The sequence below is a fragment of the Dysidea avara genome, chromosome 8 (genome assembly GCF_963678975.1).
Source record: "Dysidea avara chromosome 8, odDysAvar1.4, whole genome shotgun sequence".
NCBI classification, from domain to species: domain Eukaryota; kingdom Metazoa; phylum Porifera; class Demospongiae; order Dictyoceratida; family Dysideidae; genus Dysidea; species Dysidea avara.
In genome coordinates, this window is record NC_089279.1 from 29,807,517 (window position 1) to 29,833,678 (window position 26,162).

At 37.9% G+C, this 26,162-nt stretch overlaps 3 protein-coding genes across 5 annotated transcripts; 2 read left to right on the forward strand and 1 right to left on the reverse strand.

Moving 5' to 3' along the window:
• The first annotated feature begins 55 nt into the window (after positions 1–55).
• LOC136263443 (probable E3 SUMO-protein ligase RNF212) lies at positions 56–14,256 on the forward strand. The gene is made up of 18 exons (XM_066057969.1): positions 56–192; positions 531–592; positions 2,172–2,234; positions 2,446–2,502; positions 2,732–2,778; positions 5,693–5,738; positions 5,954–6,000; positions 6,046–6,110; positions 6,169–6,205; positions 6,264–6,297; positions 6,714–6,783; positions 8,062–8,131; positions 8,188–8,250; positions 8,387–8,511; positions 9,833–9,894; positions 10,493–10,521; positions 11,166–11,224; positions 14,037–14,256. Exons 1-18 carry the CDS (start codon positions 87–89, stop codon positions 14,093–14,095), a joined length of 1,101 nt encoding a protein of 366 aa, XP_065914041.1. The 5' UTR covers positions 56–86; the 3' UTR covers positions 14,096–14,256.
• A 1,222-nt stretch (positions 14,257–15,478) lies between these two features.
• Positions 15,479–25,261, reverse strand: LOC136265147 (uncharacterized). Of its 2 annotated transcripts, none has more exons than XM_066059955.1 (3): positions 25,129–25,261; positions 15,670–16,064; positions 15,479–15,618 (listed from the first exon to the last, which is right to left on the reverse strand). In XM_066059955.1, exons 2-3 carry the CDS (start codon positions 16,020–16,022, stop codon positions 15,576–15,578), a joined length of 396 nt encoding a protein of 131 aa, XP_065916027.1. In that variant the 5' UTR covers positions 16,023–16,064; positions 25,129–25,261; the 3' UTR covers positions 15,479–15,575. The 2 variants fall into 2 exon arrangements, with proteins under 2 accessions (XP_065916027.1, XP_065916028.1); XM_066059956.1 differs by having other exon boundaries at positions 15,670–16,052; positions 25,129–25,248.
• LOC136263714 (uncharacterized) lies at positions 16,753–18,567 on the forward strand. Of its 2 annotated transcripts, none has more exons than XM_066058347.1 (2): positions 16,753–18,399; positions 18,455–18,567. In XM_066058347.1, the coding sequence occupies exon 1, from the start codon at positions 16,785–16,787 to the stop codon at positions 18,090–18,092; it is 1,308 nt and encodes a 435-aa protein (XP_065914419.1). In that variant the 5' UTR covers positions 16,753–16,784; the 3' UTR covers positions 18,093–18,399; positions 18,455–18,567. The 2 variants fall into 2 exon arrangements, with proteins under 2 accessions (XP_065914419.1, XP_065914420.1); XM_066058348.1 differs by having other exon boundaries at positions 16,753–18,396; positions 18,455–18,559.
• Positions 25,262–26,162: the final 901 nt, after the last annotated feature.

The window sequence follows — 26,162 nt, forward strand, 5'->3', positions numbered from 1 at the left end:
CAGAAGGCAACTCGTTTGTAGCGCATGAGTATCTATAGCTACAAGCGCACATAGATTTATTATATTGCTAATTGGGAGTCGAGTAGATGGATTGGGTTCATTGCAATATGTGCTACTCTCGCCCCTTGCAAGGAAAGAGTTTCTTTCTCACGAGTTGTGGTCATCTGTTCTGTGGCGGTTGCAATGAAAAAGGTGAGCTGGGATTGTCGGATGTATGTTTGAAATGATTTGTGGCGCCAAAACTTTTAACTTTACAGGCCAACTAGGCATGGGAGGGTGATTACAAAAGTGAAACAGTAGCTACATTGAAACAATAAAATTTCTAAGTGGGTTAATTGTGCTTGGATAAACACTTGATTATAATTTAATGGCAGGGACTGCCTATAATCTGGTTGTTAGGCATAGATTGGTTACTAAGCCCAAGATTTTCTGGCCTTATGGTAGAGTTGCTTCATACATCAATGCATAAACAAGTTTGTAGTAGGCACACAAGACCATTAACTACAGTAATCCTCTTCCTTAATTTGTAGGAAACAGGAAATACTGTTTTGTGTGCAAAAATACATGCAACGTGATTGCACTTAGCTCAAAGGTACGTGAATGTCTGTATCTGTTTGGTTTGTGTTTACACTGTGTACCTACATAGTTTGGGGTAGGGGGTAACGTGTTACAAATGTAATGCACTACATATTGTTACTTTTGAAGTATAATGCTTTACACGGCAGATATAAAGGGATATACGCATTGCTTTTTCTTAATTTGCTTTGTACCCAGCACACTGAATTTTGGGTAGCACTGGAAGCAGCGTTGCAGGTCAGCAAAAAGTGATAGCGTATGATTAGTACCGTTGAGGCCTTTTGTACACCGGGGAAGTCATGTCTTGCTCCTTGGAGCTTGTTTTTAAAGCTTATAATACATGAAAGTACAATATGCAATATCACTGCCTTCAGAGAAATATGTGGTGTGTAGCTTGTTGCTTATCTGGGAGTGGGACTAGGCACCAGCCTATTATGCTGGCATAATTTTGAGCATAATAGGTGCCTGAAAGCATCCAGCATAATGCTAGCATAATAGGCAGAATAATTGTCATACTGTAAGCAAAAATGCGTGCCACAAAAAAAGGTTGACGTACAATAATAGAACAGTTGATGCCACTTATATGGCATTGAGTAGTTATCTGACACCACTGTTATTATAGTTTACAATGCAGCCAAATTCTTAATGCACAACGAGTACTTTTTACATTCAACCAGTTGTTTATAAGCCAAAGTTTATCATTATCCATTAGAAAGTAACAAAGCATTGGAACTGTGGCAAAAATTTTGAGCATAATTATGAGCATAATAGGCAAAAATTTTTAGCACTGCAGCATAGCATAATAGGCTAAATTAAAAGCATAATAGGCTGGTGCCTATCTGGGACTAATATGTAACTGTAGCACATTACATTACTTAGAAGTATTGAATAGTTGTAATGAGTTACATTTTAGAATTTAGCGTAACAGTCCCAACTCAATATATTATAATGGGTTATAACTTATGTGACCAACCACTTCTGAAAATACAGCACACCCTCAGTTATTTTTCTGTACCCTCATTTATCCACACCCGGATCAGAAATGACTGTTCTATTAGAGTATTTTGAGTACAGCTGTATGTTCTATTAAAGTATTTCAACTTTCAACAGAGCTCTGTGTATAAATGTACGGGCTTCTGTTTCCTAAACAATTCACTAATCAGAACAACACTTCTACCATTGGAATTTAGATATCCTGAGGTCTACTGTAGTGGTCTTATAGTGTTTCAACTCATTTTTGATGTAATTAGTATACTTTTTATAGTACTGTGTAATGGCTATACGATTAAACCAAATTTCAACTCAGTATCTCTTACACAAGTAAAGCGCTATGAGTTGTCTGGTCCTTGTGATATAAGACTGGTTTTCACAAATGGCCAACACATGTAATTTGCAATTGTGGTCACAAGAAATACGCGTAGCGACAGAAAACTTAGCAAATACAGCTAGCTATAGAATTCAGGTTGTGACAGTGTAAAGATTAATGACATCATCAGTAATTTAATTCTAAGCTGTGGATGAGTAAACACTCCTTATTTGTACTGTTAAAGATGAGACTCTCTTTGTATGTCATGTTATGATTGTGTTGTATGTAGATGAGTGGAGAAATCCAGGATTACTTCAGTGAACATTTAACAGTTCTTAAGAAACAAATTAAGGTGGGTGTGTATAAGGACTTGGTGTGATTGTTAGCATACATGATTTAAATTTTAGTGACAATTGTGTTTGCATATGCACAGCTCGGTATGCACTAGAAAAATCTGCTGTTGTGTTTTCCAATAGTGATTCTTGAATGCTTTATTAGAGTAATTGATGACCAAAATGTAGTTAATTCTCTCTCAGTAGTATTACCAACATGTTGTGTTTTAGGTACTCGAGTTTCAGAAGAACCACCGAGAGAAGATGGTGAAATACTTCTTTGATATGGTAAGATAACTACAATGAAACCTGTAATGTATAGATAATGAGGACTTGATATACCGTACCAAATAACCCTTAGTACATAACCTGAGGACATCTTGATATACAAGATACTTTGAACTGGTCTAAGGCATTCATCCATATTGTGCAAGTTCCACTGGAGTTACATATTTACCCTGCTAAGACAATATTCAATACAAATTTGTTGTAGGAGAATATCATTTTGTTTATACAGGAGAGCAGGTACCAAGAAATGCAAAGACAAGTGAAAGAGATGGAGAGGTAAGGATATATACAGATAATAATGCATACAACCACACTACATTAAGGGTGCTCTGTACAGTTCATACAAGGCTTCCCAAAACATAGTCTGTTTTGCACTAAAAGAAATATTGTGGTCACTTAAGTAGTCTGTGACATGTTGACGCATTTTAGTACCTGTAAATTAGGTATCCCATAGCAACAAGCACACGAATTTTGCTATTCTACACCCTATCACTTAAATTAGAACTACTCCGTCATTTTTAATCCAATAGACATGAAATTTTCACACAAGCTACTTTAGTAATTTTACCAAAGAAGAGCGTTTGCCATTTTGAAATAGCAAGTTCAGATGATGAATAAAGTAGAAGTAAAAAAAGGATCTCTGGGACTGTCAACCCGAAAGATAAATATGTGATGATTGAGAAGCTAAAAGACAAAAATAAAAACGCACAATGGTTTGTGCTGTTTAGCATAGTGTATCATAAAAGTATCAAGGCTCTTGTGCATAAACTGTAGGACTAGTTCTAGTATAAAGGGGAAACTGTAACTCATGTTCTAAAGCAAATTTAGCAGTTAGGTTTGGACTAAACTGTGTACTAGTGTTAGATTATGTCCTGTAAAAAAGTACAGCACATTTGCTAAAACCATTTGTAAGTTATAGAACAAATTAAATTTCATGGGAAGCCATATAAGCGGACTGTACAGAGCACCCTTAAAACTTCAGTAACAGATCCCAAACCCTCAGTTATCCAACCCTCAAAGTTGAAAATGGCTTTTCTATTAGAGTATTTGAGTACAGGTGTATGTTCTATTAGAGTATTTCAACAAAGTTCTGCATATAAATATATGGGCTTCGGTTACCTGAACAATTTGAACACTTCTGAAACACATTGGGGTTGTGATAACAGAGGGTCCACTGTACTTCTGTAAGTGATTGTTTTGCCTGTACGAGTGGTATTTATGTTGTTGTAAATAGTTTTGTGTTCGCTAATAGAAACAATCCATATAAATCCCCTCAGGGTTGAGGCCTTACTATTCTTCCACTACACACAATATATATACAGCTATTCTGTATTCGTATATGATAGCTAGCATTTCTTGTGATCCTTGGGCACTTGTTTTTATCCATTTTGTTTGGCTTAGATTTGTTGTTCAGAATAATTACCTTCCTAAGATGGTAGGCAACATTTATCAAAGTAACTTTGTTGAATCTTGACTTACTTTTATTCCATTGTTTGTATAGTGTTTATGTAATAGTTAGACTTCAGACCACAGGGGTCTAGTAACCCGATAGCCCTGTGTTGTGGCACCTGAGCAAAGTGAAGGCACTACTACAAGGTATGAGGGTTTACTAAACTACTTAGACCCCTGTGGTCTGAAGTGTATATAGCTTATTTAGACCCTGCGTGTGGAGTAGCTCACCTAATATCGGACGGGCTCCAATATCGGACGCCATTTCTCCTAAACTACAATGAACATTCAAACATTCTGCACATCTCCAAGTAGGCCAATGCTTTATCAACTTGTGTACCAAGTTTCAGATCTCTCGGGTTCTTGGTTTCGGTACAGCAGTCTTTTGAAGACAAGTCCGAATTATACGTAAAATCGGAAAAAACGCTCAATTCAAGGACAGCCATTGTTTGCAGATCACACTTGCATTAAATCAAAAATTGCATACCTTCAGATTGTAGGGCTACTCATTTACTTTCTAAATATGTATGGTTTATTTCATTTAAAGTATTGTACTGATGAGTTATAGACCAAAGAAAAGAGGCTGTCACTGGAGCAATAATCGCCCTAACTCAAAATTGTAATCAATGCTTTGAAAATATTTTAAAGTGGATAATTGCATACAATTAATCATTTACAAGTTGTCAAACAACCTTTCTAATAAATTCACTGTCCTCCAGACTTAAAGTATTACAGGAATACCAAAATCCTCTAATAGAGCAGTCAAGTACCCTAATATAACAGTCACCAATTTTTTGCAAAAAGGTGGTGTAAATCAATTCTACATAATGCTGATATGCTTAAAATGTGGTTCTACGTACTTTTTGTTTTAGAATTTTAGGCTTTCAGCTGAAATGATTGACTTTTTATGTTAGAGTGTTTGACGGCTATATTACAGATTTTGCTATTTCTGCAGTCAAATCTGCAGTATTTTATGTCTTTATAGTGTTGGATTTGCAGGAACTAGTGTTTAACAACTTTCAGTACACAATCGAAAACAATCATCCACCTTGTATGAATTTTCAAACAATTTTTTTCTGATTTTGAGCAAAAATAGTTAGGGCGATTATTGCTCCAGTGACAGCCTCTTTTCTTTGGTCTATAACTCATCAGTACAATACTTTAAATGAAATAAGCCATACATATTTAGAAAGTACATGAGTAGCCCTACAATCTGAATGTATGCGAATTTTGATTTAATGCAAGTGTGATCTGCAAACAATGACTGTCCTTGAATTGAGCGTTTTTTCTGATTTTACGTATTATTCGGACTGGTCTTCAAAAGGTTGCTGTACCGAGACCAAGAAACCGAGAGATCTGAAACTTGGTACACAAGTTTATGAAGCATTGGCCTACCTGGAGATGTGCAGAATGTTTGAATATTTACTATAGTTTAGGAGAAATAGCGTCCGATATTGGAGCCCGTCTGATATCAGGTGAGCCCCTCTAGTTGTTGTACCTTAACACTTTTGACAGCTGCTTGTAACAGAGAAATTTATTGTTAGTAGAAACAAGCCATCACTCCACCTGTAGCAACAATATTTTCAGGTGTTGATGCACAGTACAAGTGCCCATAAAAAAACACAAAAAGGATCTAAGTAACTTGGACACCTCCAAAATCCACCACAAAAGGGTCTAATACTAGATATGTATTTTTTTAAATAGCACTGTTGATATTTCACTTATTTTTGATCATGCATAGGAAACAGCAGTTATTACAGGAGGAGAATGTGCAACTGAAAATGATGGTAATTTAACCTCCAGGCATACAACCACCATAATTATATGATTCCCATGCACAAATTATTTTAATATTTATATCTAAAAACTGGAGGGATTTTTTTGCTTAAATGTTTGGTTACAAAATTGAGCAAAAGATTTTTGTCTATGGCCTTTCAAGTTTACCTGGACATGTGTGGAGGAGCTTTTTGTAATTCTGGTCTTTTTCATTATTTACCTCTAGCTCAATAATCGTAGTGGGGGCAGTAGTAGCAGCCAACGTAGTGGAAGGTACTTACTTTATGGTTTGCTGTAAACTTTTAAACTTGTCCTCAGGACCACACCGATTGGCCAAGCTGCTGTTATGGGGAACACACCTTCTCCTAAAGAGATGAGATCATGTGAGCTGTTAATGCAATCATGTGATGTAATTGGTTACCATGGTTATATGCTGTACAGTACGAACTCCATCACCATCTGGTCAACGTATGACAACGTGAGTCGTGTGTGAGCTAAATATAGCAGTTACCATATTTGAACTGTTACTATTGTAGGCCGAGCAGTGGTCAAAAAGGAAAGAAAGAATGGGTAAGCATTGTTAGAGCTTGTTTCTACACTAAGCAAGGATTCGTATGTCAGGAGTCCATAAGTTACTCTCTAGAGTTCCTATGGATATATATACTTTGATAAGGAGAAAATGTCCTGACCACCTGGCAGACTCCTGTAAGCGTTCAAGCGTTAATCGGATGACTACAGGTTAGAAGCTGCCCAGGTCCAGTCATGGATTTTTTCTCGTTTTTACATCTTTTCAAACACACTTTATGTAACAACTTTAAACAGACCTGAGACCTTCAGCACTTGTGCTGTAAAACCTTAACAAAAATAAATAAAAATAAGTACTGCAAGGTACTTTGTGATGCTTATGGGCTTCAAATTGTAGTATTTGGTAGCTTTTATTATGCTAATATATATAGCACATCTGTTTAGCTGTTGTTATATTGTAGCAACCATTTCATCCTCCATCTGGACCCAATAGATTGTTAGTGAGACCACCACCTTGTAATGGGAAGATAAGTGAGTGTGTGTATCATCTAATATATCATGTGTGTTGTAGATAAAAGCTCCGCACCCATGAAATGTGATACAGTCTCCCGTAGGCACTAGTCCTGAGGGTTGTGTTGTGGGTGTGGTGTGTTTGTTGTATGTATGTGGTGTACGTGTGTGTATGTGTGCAAGTGTGATTGTGTGCGTGCATGTACACATGTGTGTGTGCATCCCACCAGGCTCTACTGCCATTTAGGTGGTGGTACTGTAGAGGCAGTAAAGGAATTTAGGGTCATTGATAGAGGCTATGGTGGGATGATAGGTGAGGTTAATCGCTGAATCGCACAGGTTTCTAAAGTTTTTAATGCAATTCTGTGTTTCTGGCTCATGACCTTAGTTTGGAAACTAAATGGTTGGTCTATCAATCTGTAGTGTTGGGTATCCTTTTGTATGACATGGGCTCCCACTCAGGTAATTATTAAAAGGTTAGAGACTTTTCATCGTCGCTGTATTAGATGTATTATGGGCATTGGAAGAGCTGTGCGGTGGGCGCAGCACATCACTACTAGTCAGTTGGTTAAACATTTTGGTATGTGAGAGGCTGTATTAAGCTTGGCTAGGCTCAGGTGGTTGGCTCATTTTGCACATATGTCTGATGATCACACACCAAAAAGGATTTTGTTTGGATGGCTGCCAACTGCCCATGGTGTAAAGAGATACTCAAATAGGATTTTAAGAACTTTTCCAGTAGTGACTCATGGGTTCAAGACAGATGTACAATTAATTACTGAAAGATTGGAGAATTTGCTGGCTGGACCACAGTCTCAATCTAAACCCTTCCATTGTGACACATGCCAATGGATTTTTTAAGAGAGCAAAAGACTCTAGACATAAGTTTATATCTACCCACCCTCATCAATGATTGGTTGGATTCTTCTGGGCAAGGGCAAGCATCATCCATTTCATGGCAGTCCAAGTCTCTGTTTGTGAGTGAGTGAGTGAGTGAGTGAGTGAGTGAGTGAGTGAGTGAGTGAGTGAGTGAGTGAGTGAGTGAGTGAGTGAGTGAGTGAGTGAGTGAGTGAGTGAGTGAGTGAGTGAGTGAGTGAGTGAGTGAGTGAGTCAGTGAGTCAGTGAGTGAGTGAGTGAGTGAGTCAGTGAGCCAGTGAGTGAGTGAGTGAGTGAGTGAGTGAGTGGAGTTAGTGAGTGAGTGAGTGCATGTGTGCATGCGTGCGTGTATGTACTTTAAGTATACGTACATGCTATATAGCTTATTGCCTGTTTGTTAATGCCAGTTTTTTTATTCCACAGTCAGTCCCAAAGGATTATACAATACAGCTACACCAGGCTCTACTGCCATGTTACCTGGCCCACATGTAGGGTAAGTCATGCATTGGAGCTCTTTGTCATGCGATCAACACTCTTGCTAATCTGCAGATCCATGGATGGTCATGGTACTTCTCCTATGTCTCTTTCACCAGTTCTAACTCAGCCTCAGAGGTAGGGTGTGTGCAGTGCATGTATATGCATGTGTGCGCACATGTGTGAGTATAAGATTTACAACATGTGACTAGTGTGTGTTGTATTAGAGTATTTTTAAGGGAGTTAACGGTATATTCATTCTCATTTCATACAGGCCATTATTGTCCTCCAATGCCTACACTACTCCCATCCCTACTAGAGGTACTGGACCAGGTGCAGTACCACACTCACTGCCAGGAAGAATACAGAAGCAACGACAATCTCCACAGCCAATGACAGGTCAGATGGTAAATCTCCTAAATATCTCAAGTGTTTATATACATGCAACAAACATAATTATACAAGTACACAGAAAAATTTAAAATTTTCAACCAGAGTAGGGACCATACACACATTGATAAAAAGTACTGAAACAAGCTGGAGTAGTGCACAACATTAAATCACAGTAATACAGTAAGAAGTGTTATATCCCTACTGTGCATTTCCATTATGGTATTTTGAGCACAGTAGGGATATAACAATTCTTGTTTTATTACTGTGATTTAATATCGTGCACTACTCCAGCTTGTTTCAGTACTTTTTATCGATGTGCTATGGTCCTTACTCTAGTTGAAAATTCCAAATTTTTCTGTGTACTTGTTTGTTAACATTTTTGTTGTAAACAATTATGACTGATGAACCCATGCATACCACATCTGAAATGGCGCTGCACTCCCCAGCTATATCAATTATTGTCTGAAAAGTAAAGTCTTCGTTGTCAGCTATGTTCAACCCGTTACACAGCAAGAACTGTTCGAAAAGCACCTCTGCAATCCATGCATACTGAAAGAAATGGTGCAGCATGCCCCAGTTATATCAATTATCATCTGAAAAGAAGTATCCATTACGCTTCGTTGTCAGCTATGTTCACCCCATTACACAGTAGTACGAATCAAGAACTGTTTGAAAAGCACCTCTACAATCAAAATAGCCACTATGAAAAACGGATGATTTTCCGTTACGAAAGGAAGCCATCACTTGCTACCACCAAATCGACACTTTTTGCTGTCAGCAAAGAAGAATTGGACACAAAGGAGGACACTGGAAAGTCCATGAAGAATGCATTGTGCGTACTGCAGTATGCCAAAAGGCACCTGTCGGAACGAAGCAATGTCAAACAGTGAAAAAATCAAGCCCGTAGCCTTAGCCATTATCGAGTTACGCTTGTCTGAAGGCATCAGTCAGGCAGTCAATAGAAAATTCCGTTAAATAAATTATTTTTAAAACTCCGTAGCAACTTGTTGAAAGTGTTTCAGGTTGATCTAAAAGCTTCTTTGGGCTTAGTAAAAACCAATACTGTCTCATCGTTGTCAGGGAAAATTGAGACTGTTTTTTGAGTGATGTTATTTCTTGGGCCACGCCTACTCCTTTGTGGTCCCTACTATACAGTACTATCGTACTGTATGATGCAATGTAGCATCTGTTCTGTTGAATATCTTAACTGCCTGAGGCTATAGTCCATGTGGTAATTAATGTGCACGTCTTTCAAAAAGTATTCTAATTTAGCAGATAGCAGTGTTGTAACTGAGAGGTATGCAGTAAGTGAAGTTGTTTTCTATAGGTGTGCAACATGGTCCACCAAGTAGCTATATGATACCATCAGCAATGGATCAGCAATCAAATGTATGTATGTGTATTGTGTAGTGTTGTTTTAATTAACTATAACTAAAAGCAAATCCATATTATAACTAAAACTAAATCTATAACCAAAAAAACAACAGAATAACTAAATCTAAAACTAAAAAGAATTGAAAGATAACTAAAACAACACAGAGAATATAACCATAGCTAAATCTGTAACTAAAAGGAATTTAGAATGATTACTATATCTAAAACTAAAATTATTGACAAAACTAACTATGACTATTAAACTCCTTACTAAAACAATACTATAGTATTCTGTGTGTTCTGTTCTCCAACTTGTTTATAACTGGGAAAGCAAACATCAATTGTTCATGTCTCACACAACAGGTGAAGCTCCACAGGCATGATATAGCTTTCTGCAGTATACCAGTTCTGCCTCCAGGGATTTTCCTGCACTGATTTGTGGCACCTGAGTTGTGCATGGTTACAAACGTTTACTTTTTTGCTTTGTGTGTGTGTGTGTGTTTGTGTGTGTGTGTGTGTGTGTGTGTGTGTGTGTGTGTGTGTGTGTGTGTGTGTGTGTGTGTGTGTGTGTGTGTGTGTGTGTGCTTGTGATTTGTGGATATTTCTTGTGTAGTTGACACAGAGTCAAGGAAGAAGATTCATGTAAGCAATTAACTGAGTGTGACATGTACTTTTCACAATGGAAACTCATGTATATAGCAGACTAGCAGTCTAAATATAGTCTCAAGCTGTATGTAAAAAATTAGAAAAATATTACTAATGCATCTTGGTATTGGTACAGTACAGTAGACCCTCCAAACCCCAATGGTCTCAGGTAATGATAAGTGAATAAATTAAGCCCATTAATATAGTCTAATAAGCACAAACCTACAATCAAAACTCTAGTCACTTTTAATTTTGGACAAATGAGGGTACCAGTATATGAAGGTAAGAATACTGAAAGTGGTTCAAAATTTTGAAGATAAAACAAAATTTGTTGCCATGGGTACTATGATATAAACATAGACTTTGTTAATCACTATTTCAGAAAATAACTTTAATTTCTACATTGTAAATGCTATCTCAGTATAGACAGTACACTTCAGCACAACATGTCAATTGAATATTAGAAACAAACTATTTGAACAGTCATTGTATTGTTAAATTTATAGAACCTTCAAATGTGTAGCATGCACATTTGTTCCAGCACTACTAGAGAGTGTTTAAATTTTCATTCCTATAATCTAATAACTGTCTTGTCTGTTGTTGTTGTTGTTGTTGTTGTTTTACATTTACTGCCCACACAGACCTATACCTAATCATAGTACTAATGTGACACCTGTCCCTGCTACTGGATGGCGACAAGGTGAGATATGCATTTCATGGTTAAAATGGGTTGGCCGGCATCACTGACTTGGATGACCCAGTCATCCTGGTCAGACTTGATCTGACCTAAATTTAAGCACTACATTTCAGGCACTATAACTGTAAGGCAAGAAATTTTTGTTTCGTACAAGTTTTCGTGGATTTTGCTGGCATCCTATCTTAAATATTTGTCCATGTACAAGTTGCATGGACTGATCCAGTGATCAATGTCTAAGCCATGAAAATTTGTTCTACAAAAAGTACTACTTTACTAGTGATGGACCAATACCACAATTTTACTACCTATCCCCTATACCAAGATGATACATTATAGGTGAAAAATGGCTGATACCAATCCAGTACTGATACTTTGTATGTACAGATGCATTTAATATACACAAGAACAGCCATAATGGTTAATAAGCCAGCTTACCAACATATATGCTATTCTTGTAAAGTGCAGCTCATTGGTTTTGTGGCCATCAATCACAAGAAATAATTGTCCTTTTTAAATTGTTATCTTCATGGCTAACTACTCTTTTCACTGTACTAATAATGTTGTTTGCTGGCTGGCTGGCTGGCTGGCTTCTTTCACAAAAAATTCTTACCTTTGCTCAACTCCATGCTGCCCTCTTGAAAGACAATTAAGTGATGTCATGCAAAATATCAGTTGGTTCGTATCGGACATCTATAACTTTGTCTGATAGCGTTAAAGTAGGCCCAATACCAGTATTGGTAACAGTATATCACAAATTTTATCACATTACGAAAGTCTAATACACCACTAAAATCTCTTGCCTACAGGTAATTGGTTCTGTGTAGCTTTTTTACAATAGCAAAAGGTAAATGTGTGTAGATTCATATATGTATTAACTCAGCAGCAAGCTTTGTTTGTTTGTTAGTACTTTGATCTGCACTCACATTAGCATTCCCCCATTGAAAAGTAGTAAGAACTGTGTTTAGGTCATACAGTATGATAGTATTGTATAATGAAAATTTGCTAATAATGACCAGAAACCTACCTCACCTTCATGGTGCCTTGGCAGTGTAATCAAGCCATAAACCGCCTTCAATGCAACCTGATATCATACAGTATGGTAGTACTATATATTAGGGATCATGGAGGTTTGAGTTTTTCTGGCCAAAAATATCACAAAAAACCAGCTTCAGAATACCATCCTGGTGCCTTGGCAGTATTGGTTAGGTAAAACCAAGCCTAAAAATGCCTTCAGTACGACCCTAAATGTTTCCCCCAAATTATTCAATGGAATTTTCTACTGACTGATTAACTACCTGCCTGATAACTTCAGACAAGGTGTAACTTGATAGTGTAACACTAGTAATATAGTTATCAAACTTACTTAACACTGCATACATCATTGTAACGCTAGCCAATATGTACCATTAATTAGGAATGCCTTTGTAACATTAATTAGAACTTGACCATGTGACTTTGTACATGTGCTGTTAGTGGCAATACTAATCTGTGCTGTGCTATGCCTGAGCGTAATGATGCTACAATAGCGGCTAAGGCTACAAGCTTGATTTTTTTTACTGTTGAATGTTGCTTCGTCCTAAGACGTGCCTTTTGGCATACTGCAGTACGTATAATGCACGCATCATGGACTTACCTATGTCCTCCTTTGTGTCCTATTTCTTTTTTGCTGACACCTGAAGATGTGTGCTGCACAAACTCAATAGCAGTGATGTTTTTGGTTGTATGGAGGTTCCAAACTTGTGCAGCATACTCTAACACTGGACGTATGGAGGACTTGTAAACCAAAGATTTAACTAAAGGGGAACATCCCCAAAGTGAATGACATAATAAATTCAACACCTGGTAGCTTTTTAACAGCTGTTGCAAATGTGGTCAGTCTAATTTAGTGTGGAGTTGATATAAACTCCTAAATAACTAACAATTGATTTATTAACACAATATGTATGTGTAAGTGGGTTTTGTTTCTTGGTAATCATTAGGGCATCGCATTTCTGTGAATTTAATCTAAGTTGTCATTTAACAGTACAAAGATATATAGATCCGGTTCAAATCATCCTGCACAATCTTCATAGCATTAATTAACTTCATTATAAATAGCAACATCATCAGTAAACAGTTTGATGGCTGAGTGATGCACTACAGAAGACAGGTCATCAATATATAATAAAAACAATAATGGACCTAGGTTGAGGCACACTGGATGTCACTGTGAGCTGGCTGGAAACTTACCATTTATCACCACACGCTGATGTCTGCAAGTGTTCAGCCCATTACACAGCATTACAGCCTTTTGACATACTATACCACAATATGTACAATGCTGGATTTACCTTTGTCCTTTGTTTCCCATTTCCATTTGCTGACAGCACAAGGTGTCAATTTATGGTAGTGCATATTGGCTCACAGTTGTACCTGTTGCTATCACAGTAATCGTCTGTATTTTCTGCACTGAATGGATTGGTCTGTCATATACTTTTATTCATTACCAGTTCAGCTGAAGTGATGTCTAGCAGTGAAAAATCAAGCTTGAAGCCTTAGCTTTTTGTTACACTGTCTTAGCTTTTTTTACACTGTCAGAAGGCATTTGTAAGTCAGTCGGTAGAAAATTCCACTAAATAAAGTTTGTAGCAACCTATCTGGTAGATGCATTTTTGGGCTTGGTTATACCTAACCAATACTGCCAAGGTACCATGAAGGTATTTTGAGGTTGGTTCTGGTCAATATTTTCACATTTTCTTGTAAGAAAGTGCACTGCAAACCATGATTCCTAATATGATAGTGTACTGTCTCATCACTGTGTGTTATATATTACTAGGTGTACCAAGTAGTGTTCCTCCCAGGATTATCACACTGTCTCGTCAAAAGACAACATGAAAGGAACTCTGTTTAGGTGATATATCTATGAACTGTTTATCTACCATTATCGTACAATGGTACATACATATCATATATACGTAGCTGAAGACTGCTACATATAATCAGTGTTTTGTAAGCACATTGTTTTGATTTGAGGACAAATGAATTTATTGAACATATGCAAGAGACTGTGCATGTAAAAGAAGTTGAAACATAATGTTAAAAGCTTTGAAATTAGGCCACTCCAAGTCATACCTTAGTTTCTGGTCACTCCCTAGCCAACAAAAGGATGCGGGCAGGCAGATGATCAGGACTTCAGGACTATAGACTCTTGCATATACACCTAATGTGTACTGTGATGACACACTGGATATATTATTTGCTCAATTATTAAGCCAATTGTGTACTAATTCTTACAGCATGCATAAGTACCAAGTACAACAATGTATAGTTAAGCACTATAGGAAAGATCTGCTCATGTAGCTACTTTTGCTTTCCAAGTGAAATTTCTCATTAGCTATGGTAGGAAAGTATTACCTATTTATTAGTTTAAGACGTTCAAATGACCCAAAATTAAGTTTAACTACTTGCACATCAGAAACTATTCATTCAAATGTGAAGTCTTTGTTTCCAGGCTTCTATTTCCTGTGAAAAATGACTGTCAAGGTTTTGAGTCACTGAGTGCTCCAGGGTAGTGTTTTTCAGTGATCATGATCATGTGGGAAAGTTGATGTTTTAACTAAGCTAGTATTGCCACTAATCAATCTAGGATATACAGTTATTTAGTCACCAAAACTGAAGTTTGAGCTCACCGGCTTTCCAGTCAGTGATAAAGAAATCTAAGTTTATATAGATCCAGTAGAAGAGTTATGATAGACTAATCATCAGCGGATCACATTTGAATTGTTAGGAAAAGTAGCCTATCTGATGCTATTAGGCTAGTGATTAATACTACATACTGAATTTACTTTAACAGAACATTATATATCAAATCAAGGACAAAACTAGTCCGAAACATTTTAGTAGTGCAGCATATAATACCCGACTGTTCTAATATTAGAGTTAAGGGTATAGTATCACTGCTCTCTTAGAGTATCTTGATCTTGTGCAGTTTTTAAAAATCAGTGTCCTTGGTTTTTCTTGGTCACATGCACTTAAGTACACTTAGCCTGTATTATTAATAGTAGTCCTCATAAACTGGGGTTCCAGGTTTTCCATGTGGGCAGGTGACCAGAAACTAAGAGTGTGACCTTATGTGGTATTTTATATGTACTGTATAACTATAGATTATGACTTACTGCTGTGTCAATATTATAAGTAGAATATTTTTGCAATGGAAATTTCTCTATTCACCCTTTAACAGGTTGCATTGTAACGTATATCACATGGCAAATACTTATTAAAACAGTTCTCCATTGCTCGCAGAACACACACACAAACACTTGCTAACTTGTGTATACATTAAACACACTTTTAAAGTCAGGTGTAAGCATCACTGTTACTGGTGATAGCTTCTGTACTTGATTGATTCTTGTCTTGCTCTGCATGTACACATGCAAGATAACTAACTTCACGCTATTTATACAACACACCTTTCTTCTTCCATCTTCAAATTCATTTCATAAGCTGCTAACTTTTCTTCTTCATCCTTCCTTCTACGCATATTACCCAATTCTTGCTGCATCCTCATTTCTTCCTCCAATGAAATACATCTCAATGTCTCCATTCTCTCCTGTAATTCTTTCCTCCTGTACTCTATCTCACTCCTTTTTTCTGTTGTACTCCTTTCTTGCAGAGCTTCCATTTCTTTCATCAATGCCATCTCTTCCTCTTTTCTGCGTTGTATTTGCACTTCTCTTCTTTTTTGAAACTGGTCCATTACTTTTTTCTCTTCCATCAGCCTCATCTCTCTCTTTCTTGCTTGCTCCATCCTCAATTTTTCCATCGCTGCTTTGTCTTCCTTTCTTCTAAGACTCTATTTTATGGACTACATTAAATATGCTGTCTATAAAGACACATACAATACAATGATGTGTGGTAGTTTGCAAACACCTAATGTAGGGTTAAAATCCCAGGTTCTGTGACCATCCTTTAGCTAACATGTTTTGATGGTGAGAATTGAACTCTACAGACCTTGCCTCAACTTAATTCCCCAGAGAATGATGGTATTTTTTTTTTGCCAGAGGGAAGAATTCAAAATAGCTACCAGCACATAAAATTTTCAACTATGATAACTAGCTATATATAAGGACACATTATTGGGTAATGAGTAAGTTGATTCTGGTTTCATCCTCATTTTGATGTTATTACCCTAAATTTCAAAGTAAGAAGCCACCATCCAGCAGCACTTTAAGGAGATTAGTCTAATGCATATAGAACAATCAACATAATGCATGATTTAAATTCTTAATTAGTCAGAATCAAAGCACTCTGGTTCACAATAAATGACTCATCACTCTCCTCATGTTCATCTTTCTTATTTTTTTCTCGGTGCTAGTAGATGTGTATAGGAAAGTTGGCAGACTTGTAAGCATTTGAGCATAAGTTGGATGGCTGCAGGATCAAGTCTGCCAACTTGAGGCTCAATCATGGATATTTTTAGATCTCCTTTCTGCAACTTTTCAACTGTAGAAAAGAGAGTAAGTTAGATCAAGTAGAGTTAAGTGTAGAAGAGATGTCAGACGCTGAGCATTACATAATCAAAGAGATGCAAAGGAAAGTGTTTAAGGAAGAGTATTTGTCTTTGGCGAATCATAAACAATTGCCCACAAGCAGCAAGTTACTAGGACTCTGCCCAAAACTGGATAGTGAAGGTGTGATGAGGTCAGATGGACGATTGACATATGCAGAGTTCCTTCCATATGATATAAGGTATCCCATAATTCTGCCTCGCAAGAATTGGGTAACAAAGCTCATAGTGAAGCACCATCATGAACTAGGGAATCATTGTGCAGGTACAAATCAAACTTTATCTTTATTGTCCACTAGATTTTGGATCATTTCTGCACGAGAAGAAATTATAGAGTGGGAAAGAGAATGTACCATTTGTAAAAGGAGAAAAGCTAAGGTAGCTCAACAGATTATGGCACCGTTACCACAAAACAGACTTACTACATCGTTACGAGCCTTTACCAAGACAGCTGTTGATTTTGGGGGACCATTCATAACAATGCAAGGAAGAGGAAGGCCACGACAAAAGAGGTATTTGTGTTTGTTTACTTGTTTGGCTTCCAGAGCCATACATTTAGAAATGGCATATGGTTTAGATGTGGACTCTTTTGTAAATGCTTTAAGCAGGATGATTAATAGAAGAGGTATCCCAGAAGAAATGCTGTCGGATAATGGAACAAATTTTGTGGCAGCTAATAAGGAATTGTGTGAGTTGTACAAGGATCCAAAAACTAAAGCAGCTGTAGCTGATAAGGGAATTAAGTGGACATTTAATCCACCTTACGCTCCACATTTTGGAGGTGTCTTTGAAATTATGATAAAATCAGCAAAGAGAGCCATCACAGCAATTTTGAAAAATGCTGAGGTAAATGATGAAGAGCTGATGACAGCATTTTGTGGAGCAGAAGCACTAATCAATTCACGACCACTGACCTATCAGTCAGCCAGTGTTAAGGACAACATTCCCCTCACGCCAAACCATTTCTTACATGGCCAAGTTGGAGGGCAATTTGCTCCAGAGGTAATCGATGAAGTGGGATTTAATCCTAAGAAACGTTGGCGACGGATACAAGAATTAGTGAGACATTTTTGGAATAGGTGGCTCCAAGAGTGGGTACCCAGCTTAAGTCCGAGACAGAAGTGGTTCAGGTTAAAAACAGATGTCAAGCCTGGAGATACAGTGTTGCTGGTGTCCTCAGATACCCCTCGTGGTCAGTGGCCTCTTGGAAGAGTATTGGAAGTGTATCGTAGTAAAGACCAACATGTTCGATCACTCAAGCTACAGGTTGGGGACAAACAGTACATAAGGCCTATTGTAAAGGTCTGCCCACTAGAGCTGGATTAAGAATATTTACATATACATAAGTACTACAGTGACCAAAATTATGGAACATTAATCGATAAATTCAGTATGTGTCAATTAACTTTAAAGTTGTAATTTAACCTAAAAACTTGTCATGTGGATCATGACAATGAGGGGGAGGATGAAGAAAAGGGTAACATTAAATTGTTTACAGAAACTGATTCATCAACATGTGTAGATGAAACCTTATAAAATGACCTAGAATCTACAAAAGTGATGTCATATGACAGGTCAACAGATAGGATAAAAGGACCTTTTTAACAGAATTTCAGTCTGTCTATAGCCAGTGGTAAGAGTGTTGTTTGAATAGTTCTTTGAGTAAAAGGCTTTTGTTGTTGTTGCAGAATAGAGGATAGGACTCAGTACAGCCAGGCTGAAGATACAGCAGCTAGCAGAAGATTGGACTAAATTGACTATTTTTGTTACTTCTAATTACTTATATTGCTGTCAATAAAATATAAATATTCTTTATTGAACAGGTCTTTAGAACAATAGGTTATAGGAAAAATATTTTGGATAATAAAAATAGGTGCTCAACAGGACTGCTTGAATACTCATTAAGGTTGTGTAATCTATTGTTTATCAGTGCACATGATGGACTTGTCAATAAGAAGTATAACATGTAGCCTGTGGAGTTGGATTTGTGGAGATACATTTTTCATGTTAGGAACTTAATATACATGGGTGGACAAGCAGTGCAGCATAATCCAACAGTGTATACTGTGGATGGTTGCAAGACCACTGAGTCCTGTAGAGATATAATAGCACTTGTGTTGTAAACCCTTAATAAATAAGCAGCAGTATTACATACGTAGGAGGCATACCATCACTATGAACTTCATACTTCTTTACACTTCAATCTCATGCTCTCACATCCATTATATTTTGTAATCTATGCCTACACTTTCTTCCTCACTCCCAGGAATTTCTTTCACCGATGCTTCACCCAAAGCTTCCTGCATGATTCGGTGTTTCAAGTTTTGCAGTGTGCACAGGGTTAAATTAATTAACAACTAATAAAGGGATGCTCAACAGTTTTAGTAGTGACATGATCTTTCACTCAGTGGTAATGTGACTGCTCTGTTTGAGTATCTGATCTCTTAAGCTACAATTTTATGTTGTAGTTTCCTTTATTATCACAGATGTAATTTGTTGTACTTCAGGAATCACACCAGGAAATAAATTTATTTGGGATAATAGGTGAAGACTTCAAAGAATCGGTAGAAAGAATAATAAGCTGGTTCATGGGCATTTTTCATGGCAAGTAAAATGAAAGACATTACCATGTGGACATAATCTGATCATTTGTGTGAAAAGCCATCTTGCATCTGTTAAACTTCAGGTGATGGAGTGGCCATCAGTCATGGCCACATATCACGTATGTGAACAGTATTTGGTTCTTGCAGAGTAACTATATTGGTAGAAGACAGCTAGAGTTTTGCTCTTTGCGTCTTTCTGTAGGTTGTTGAATGAGGTTACACACTCACTAATGTATATAATTATATTCCAGCAACTCTGGGAGGCTCACAAATAACTTCCCTAATGCTCCATCTCAGCAGTTGAGATCCTCTCTAGGTTCTCTATTATGTGGCTCACTGGAACATTAATGTCAAGGATTTGTTTAAAAGCACATACTCATAGAGAGAGATGTTATAGCGATGCTTGCCTTCTACTCTTGTGCAGAGTCAAAGTATTAGTTTATCAGAGGCAGAGTTAGATAAGGATGAGATTATAAATGGGACTATTAAGATCAGTAAGTGGCAAGATCTTGCATACACTATACATCTTATTGTAGTCATTATCAGCCATCTGGAATGTTGGGGGTCATAATAACTTAAACTGATGATAGAATCAGACCCAGTAGTGATTGAGTTGTTCAAAATGTGTCCTTGTTAAGCATTTTACATGTAGCTAACATGGGTTAAAGTTATAGCTTGCTTGAATTCTTTTTCCTGGTACCGATAATATTTTGGGAGGGATCTGACTCACCTGAGGAATACTTTAGTCACCAGAACATGTTTCCATCATCAAAACTTGTAGAGGATGTTCATGGAATTGGGGCTTTGACCCTAATAATATTGTGTGTACGCATATGTGTGTTGTGTGTGTGTGTGTGTGTGTGTGTGTGTGTGTGCGCGCATGCGTGTTTGTGTGTACATACACACATAAGCATTGTGAGCCACTTTAACAAAGTGAAATCATTATTTCCTAGCAGTGGTAACTAGCTTTCATATAAAGGGCACAGCATAAATGCTGCTGTATGGTTACAATTGAAGTTCAGGGGGGTCTAGGAGTTGGTCCTTTTTCTATAACAAGACACACAGTAGTGTGTCGTGCGGCCCGAAGAAGCCGGCGCACCACCCGTGAGTACGTTGACAGGAAGAAAGAAAACGCGATTTTTACACCTTTGTAACTCCGTGATCCTTCATCCGATTTGAGCCAGTCTTGCTGCAGTGGTTCCTGCCAGGTAGGCCACCCCACATACCAAATTTGAAGAAAATCCCCTTAGCCATTTCCGAGATATATGAGTGCCCAAAATTTCGTTTTTATTTTTCATTTTTGCTTTTTTTTTTCTTATATTCTTTGTCTTTTCGCACACTTTAAAAAATTGCTATAAAACACAAACGCGTATTCCGATAGTCTTGCAATTTGGCACACATAAAGGGAGTCCAACGACAAATCATAGTATCAAATTTGGTGCAAATTCGGTGAATGGTTCAGGAGTTATGATCGATTATTCACGTAAAACAAGATCGATTTGTTGTCACGCCTACAGGGTAAACCGCTTCATGGAATGAGTTTAAAGTATGTTTGTGGATAGATCAACCATTGTAGGAGTGCCTTTTGGTGGTTTAAAAACAATCGAAATTAAGATCATGGAGATATGACATGAAACTGAAGGTGTGTAACAATTGCGCGATTGAGATTCGTGAATAAAAATACCAATAATGTTCATGCCTACCAGGCAAACCGCTTAGAGCAGTGAGCTGAAAATTGGTATGTAGCTGGAATAGTCACCGTAGAAAGTCCTTGCAGTAGTACAGAACAGTTGGCAGTGTTGGGAGTAACGCGTTACATAATATTATTACTTTTGTGGTAACAAAGTAATATAACGAAATACGCTATAAAAACAGGTAATATAATGCAAGTTATTTTACTTACAAATGTAACGTGTTACCTAAGTAATATAGTTACTGTAACGAGTCTAATATTACGTAATATTATTACTACAAGTAACAAAGTTACTAATCTCGTTAGATATCCTCTGAGTAGCGCCTAGCCACAACGAAGTAACGAGGCCTACTGAATGAAGCTTATTCACCAGCTTCTTACTTATAACCAAGATTTGCATATTGTCCAACAACGCAATCATGTCACGTGATAAGGTGGTAGTTTCACACATGACAGCTTAAGGCTGTGGACAAAAAGTTATATAATATGTAATATTATTACAGTTACTTTATTTTATGGGTAATATGTAACTGCAACTAAATAGTTCAGTTGCAAGTAATATGTAATATGTAACTAGTTACTTTTACAAAGTAACTTGCCCAACACTGACAGTCGGTTTACAAACCATTGAGTTATGATTCCAAAGCCAATTCCATGTAGCAAATACGAGATCGAGATACTCTAATAGAACAGTCACCCTAATAGAGCATTCAGCTAGTTCATGACTTACTCCATTATAGATTTCTATTACATTGCAAGTTATGCTGTAGGGAGTTCAGCAGCAACCAGTTAATATTGTAGACAGTTCAGCTACAAGCAAGTCACCTTGCAGAGAGTTCAGCTATACAAAGAAACCATCCTGTAGAGAGTTCAGCTACAAACAAATCACCCTGTAGAGTGTTCAGCTACAACAAATCACCCTGCAGAGAGTTCGGCTACAAAGAAACCATCATGTAGAGAGTTCAACTGCAAACATATCACCCTGTAGAGAGTTCAGCTACGAAATGATCACCCTGTAGAGAGTTCAGCTAGATGAAGTCACATTGTAGAGAGTTCAGCTACAAAGAAACCACCATGTAGAGAGTTCAGCTGCAAACAAATCACCCTGTAGAGAATTAAGCTACAAACAAATCGCCCTGTAGAGGGATCAGCTAGAAGAAGTTACTTTGTAGAGAGTTCAGGTACAAAGAAACCATCATGTAGAGAGTTCAGCTACAAAGAAACCACCATATAGAGAGTTTAGCTGTAAACAAATCATCTGTAGAGAGTTCATGCAGCTAGAAACAAATCACCCTGTAGAGTGATCAGCTAGAAGAGGTAACCTTGTACAGAGTTCAGCTACAAAGAAACCATCATGTAGAGAGTTCAGCTGCAAACAAATCACCCTGTAGAGAGTTCAGCTACGAAAAGATCACCCTGTAGAGAGTTCGGCTAGAAGAAGTCACCTTGTAGAGAGTTCAGCTACAAAGAAACCATCATGTAGAGAGTTCAACTGCAAACAAATTATCCTGTAGAGAGTTCAGCTACAAAGAAACCATCATGTAGAGAGTTAAATTCAGCTACAAAAAGATCACCCTGTAGAGAGTTCAACTAGAAGAATTCACCTTGTAGAGAGTTCAGTTACAAAGAAACCGTCATGTAGAGAGTTCAGCTACAAAGAAACCACCATGTAGAGAGTTCAGCTGCAAACAAATCACTTGTAGAGAGTTTAGCTAGAAACAAATCACCCTGTAGAGAGGTCAGCTAGAAGAGGTCACCTTGTAGAGAGTTCAGCTACAAAGAAACCACCACATAAAGAGTTCAGCTGCAAATAAATCACTTGTAGAGTTCAGCTACAAACAAATCACCATGTAGAAGGATCAGCTAGAAGAAGTCACCTTGTAGAGAGTTCAGCTACAAAGAAATCACCCTGTAGAGAGTTCAGCTACGAAACTTTCACGAGTTCAGCTAGAAGAATTCACCTTGTAGAGAGTTCAGCTACAAAGAAAACATTATGTAAAGGGTTAAGCTGCAAACAAATCACCCTGTAGAGAGATCAGCTAGAAGAAGTTACCTTGTAGATATAGTTCAGCTACAAACAAATCACCCTGTAGAGAGATCAGCTAGAAGTTACCTTGTAGATAGTTCAGCTACAAACAATTCACCCTTTAGAGGGATCAGCTAAAGGAAGTCACCTTGTAGAGTGTTCATTTACAAAGAAACCACCATGTAGAGAGTTCTGTAATAAATACATGTATTACATATGTGACCAGATTTTACAGAACCGAACCAAATCGCACATCAGGCAAAATCAAACTAACACCACCAGTGGATAGCTACACTATCGTACTACAAGTTTTGACCCTCAGCACTACTCAAACTACACGAGGTTGGTTTTAATAGATGTCTTTTCTGGGTGGTGTGGAGTGCCCAAATGGCGGTTTCAGGCCTTGTGAAGGACCTGGCCTGGCAAGAATCAGTGGTTTACTGGTGGACAGCCTTATAATGTTGGCCAGACGTGTTCTCTGTAGATTTTGCTACATATCAGCCACTAAGGAGCCAGCACAGCCCTGTAATCTCGTGTCTGGGCTCCAATCGTGGTCTGCCTCCATTTTGAGGCCTATCTTTTGCCCTCCCCGCCACCCCCAGTCTCCACCCCTTTGTGAGCACTCGTGATACTACTTCGCTCAGGCGTCCAACTGCTCAGATTTTCTATCTTATTTGGCGGGAAACTGTACAAGCAGCTACAGGTACTGGAAGTGGCTTGAAAGGTAACAGATTGATGCATCTTTTGTGTAAATTTCATACGCATGCTTGCTATCCTTGGAGAGTTATGCTGGCTTCAATTCTTTAAAACCGTTTATCTCGAAACTTCTAATGTGCGATTTGGATCGTTTTTCCAAAATCCAGTCTCATATATAATTTGTACATTTACTGATAAAATCAAAAATATTTAAAGTATTTAACATCTGTTTCATCTTTTCTTCTTCCTGTGGTAAAGAAACAAAGATAGGTTATACAAATACAAAAGGAGTGAAACCTAATCCAAAACAGCCAAGCTGTAAAAAAGGAGTGCGGCCCTCAAAAAGGCTATGGTGAAAAAAGATGTGAAATCCAAGGTGGCGGCCAAGAAATGGCTGTGATGGTAGGTTAATGGTAAAAAGTTTAATAACGACAATTTGTGTTAGATAGTAAGAACTTTAATGATGGAAGTTCTATAAAAGTGTTGACTGTTCTATTAGAGTATTTTGATTTTAGCAGCTTTTTACCCTTTCTTCTCACTTTTTATTGCCCTTGTAAACTTTGCACCTGTACTGTAGCTTCTACTATCTTTCTAGTTGGCACATAGCTAGTAACATTTTAGGGGGGTTGGGGGATACTTCAGCCCCCCCCCCCCCCATCCCCTCATCCTAAATCACCCTTGGAAGGCATAGGTTGGGTTTAAAGAAATCACGTTCGATGGTAGCTAGTTGAATATCCTTCACCTCGCAGTCCACTAATAGTGACCACCCCCTTAAACCACAAAATGTGCAGCAAGCATGAGTACAGACCCCAGCTTCATTTGCTTCAGAAATAGTGTAAGAGCCTTATGGATAGGAAGCAAACTTGAACACACCACTGATTCAGTAGCTACCATGGCAAGTCCACTGTGCATGCCATACCATCTCTCTCAAAAATGAATCATGTAGGGACCAGTTTAGTTTGACCATACTTTACACCATCCTAAAACAGAATACTTTCTAGCTACCATCAGAATCTGATATTCCAGAGTTTCATTCCCAGGCATCACAATATCAACAGCAAACCAGATCAAGCCACATATTCAGATTATCTTGAAATACACACCTACAAGTACTCATTCTTAAAGTCATCATCAAGATCATGTAGCAACTCTTTGCTAGGCCACATTGTCGAATGCACTACAGCAGAATCTTTCAAATTGTTGTTACGAAACTATTATTTATCTATCTGTGTCGGATTTTCATTTTTGAAGTTTTTCACAGTCAGTATTGATGACTCAACTGACATGGCGGTAGCTAGCTATAATGCTCAGTACTGGCGACGAGTGTACACAAAATAAACCAACCTCGTACACTGAATAGTGATCCGCTGTTCTCAGGTGATTAGCCCAGCTAGTACTGTATAATAATCACTGATAATGTATCCCAATCGCCGATCACGACCTTGACAACGGGCGTCTGAATAAGCGGATAAGTAGGTGCACCTATAAAAATGTGGCTAGGTATGTGGCATGTGTGGTATGGACTGCATGGAACGTCTTCCGTCACAAAATGGATTTAAAAAATTTAAAAACCTGAACCGTGACTCATGATCAGTGACGCGGCTGTGCATACCTACATGCTTGCGTGCATAAGGGCAATTAGCTACGTATAGCAATTAAGGGTGGTCACTACCGATAGTCCTGTAGAATCACCTACCACCAGGGTCAAGGTTTTTGATCGACGAAAATATACTTTGATAACTTGATTTCGCCTTAAATACAGCCCTGATTGCTTGATAATTCAAGGGGGTGTCACTCCTATTATACACTGCACTACGATGTGCAACCGCGGTCAAAGCTAAAGGTCAATGAACAAAGCCGATTTTTCACGAAGAGCAACGGTCAAACTGTTTTCCCAGCATGGTCAAAGCTTCGCGAGTAAGTAGTGCACAAAGATATAGCGAAAATAAACGGAACCAGGTCCATGGTCAACACAAAAATTCGGTGAAAGTCAACAGTCAAAATCGAAAATCGATCTTGACCGGCTTTGACCGCGGTCGCAGATCGTAGTACAGTGCTTATTGGAGTTTTTTTTTTTATTTAAAAAAATTTTTTTCCCGGGCTTATTGGAGTGACACCCCTTGTAATTTACCACATATTTTCGTAAATTCTCGTTTTGTTTGCGAGCTAGCTTAATCACCGTTTCTAAGACGTCTTGATCGCTTGATTCAGTGCCAATTCACCTCTTGATCACTTGATTTAATTTTGATCCCGGTCGCAGATGGTTCTGCAGGACCATTGGTAGTGACATAGATACTATAGGTAGGCATTCAAGCCCAATTTTTAAAATTTGGAAAAATGGGCTTTTTATATGCTCAATAGATAGAGTATTGATTGCC

What these genes read in the sequence shown, in the direction of transcription:
- LOC136263443 (XM_066057969.1), top strand. Translation starts at nt 87, where the DNA reads ATGGATTGGGTTCATTGCAATATGTGCTACTCTCGCCCCTTGCAAGGA. An exon ending in AAAAAGGAAAGAAAGAATGG is followed by an intron (nt 6,298 to 6,713) that starts GTAAGCATTGTT and finishes GTTATATTGTAG; the next exon opens with CAACCATTTCATCCTCCATC. An exon ending in TTACCTGGCCCACATGTAGG is followed by an intron (nt 8,132 to 8,187) that starts GTAAGTCATGCA and finishes GCTAATCTGCAG; the next exon opens with ATCCATGGATGGTCATGGTA.
- LOC136265147 (XM_066059955.1), bottom strand. Translation starts at nt 16,022, where the DNA reads ATGGAAAAATTGAGGATGGAGCAAGCAAGAAAGAGAGAGATGAGGCTG. An exon ending in TTGAAGATGGAAGAAGAAAG is followed by an intron (nt 15,619 to 15,669) that starts GTGTGTTGTATA and finishes GTGTACATGCAG; the next exon opens with AGCAAGACAAGAATCAATCA.
- LOC136263714 (XM_066058347.1), top strand. Translation starts at nt 16,785, where the DNA reads ATGCAAAGGAAAGTGTTTAAGGAAGAGTATTTGTCTTTGGCGAATCAT.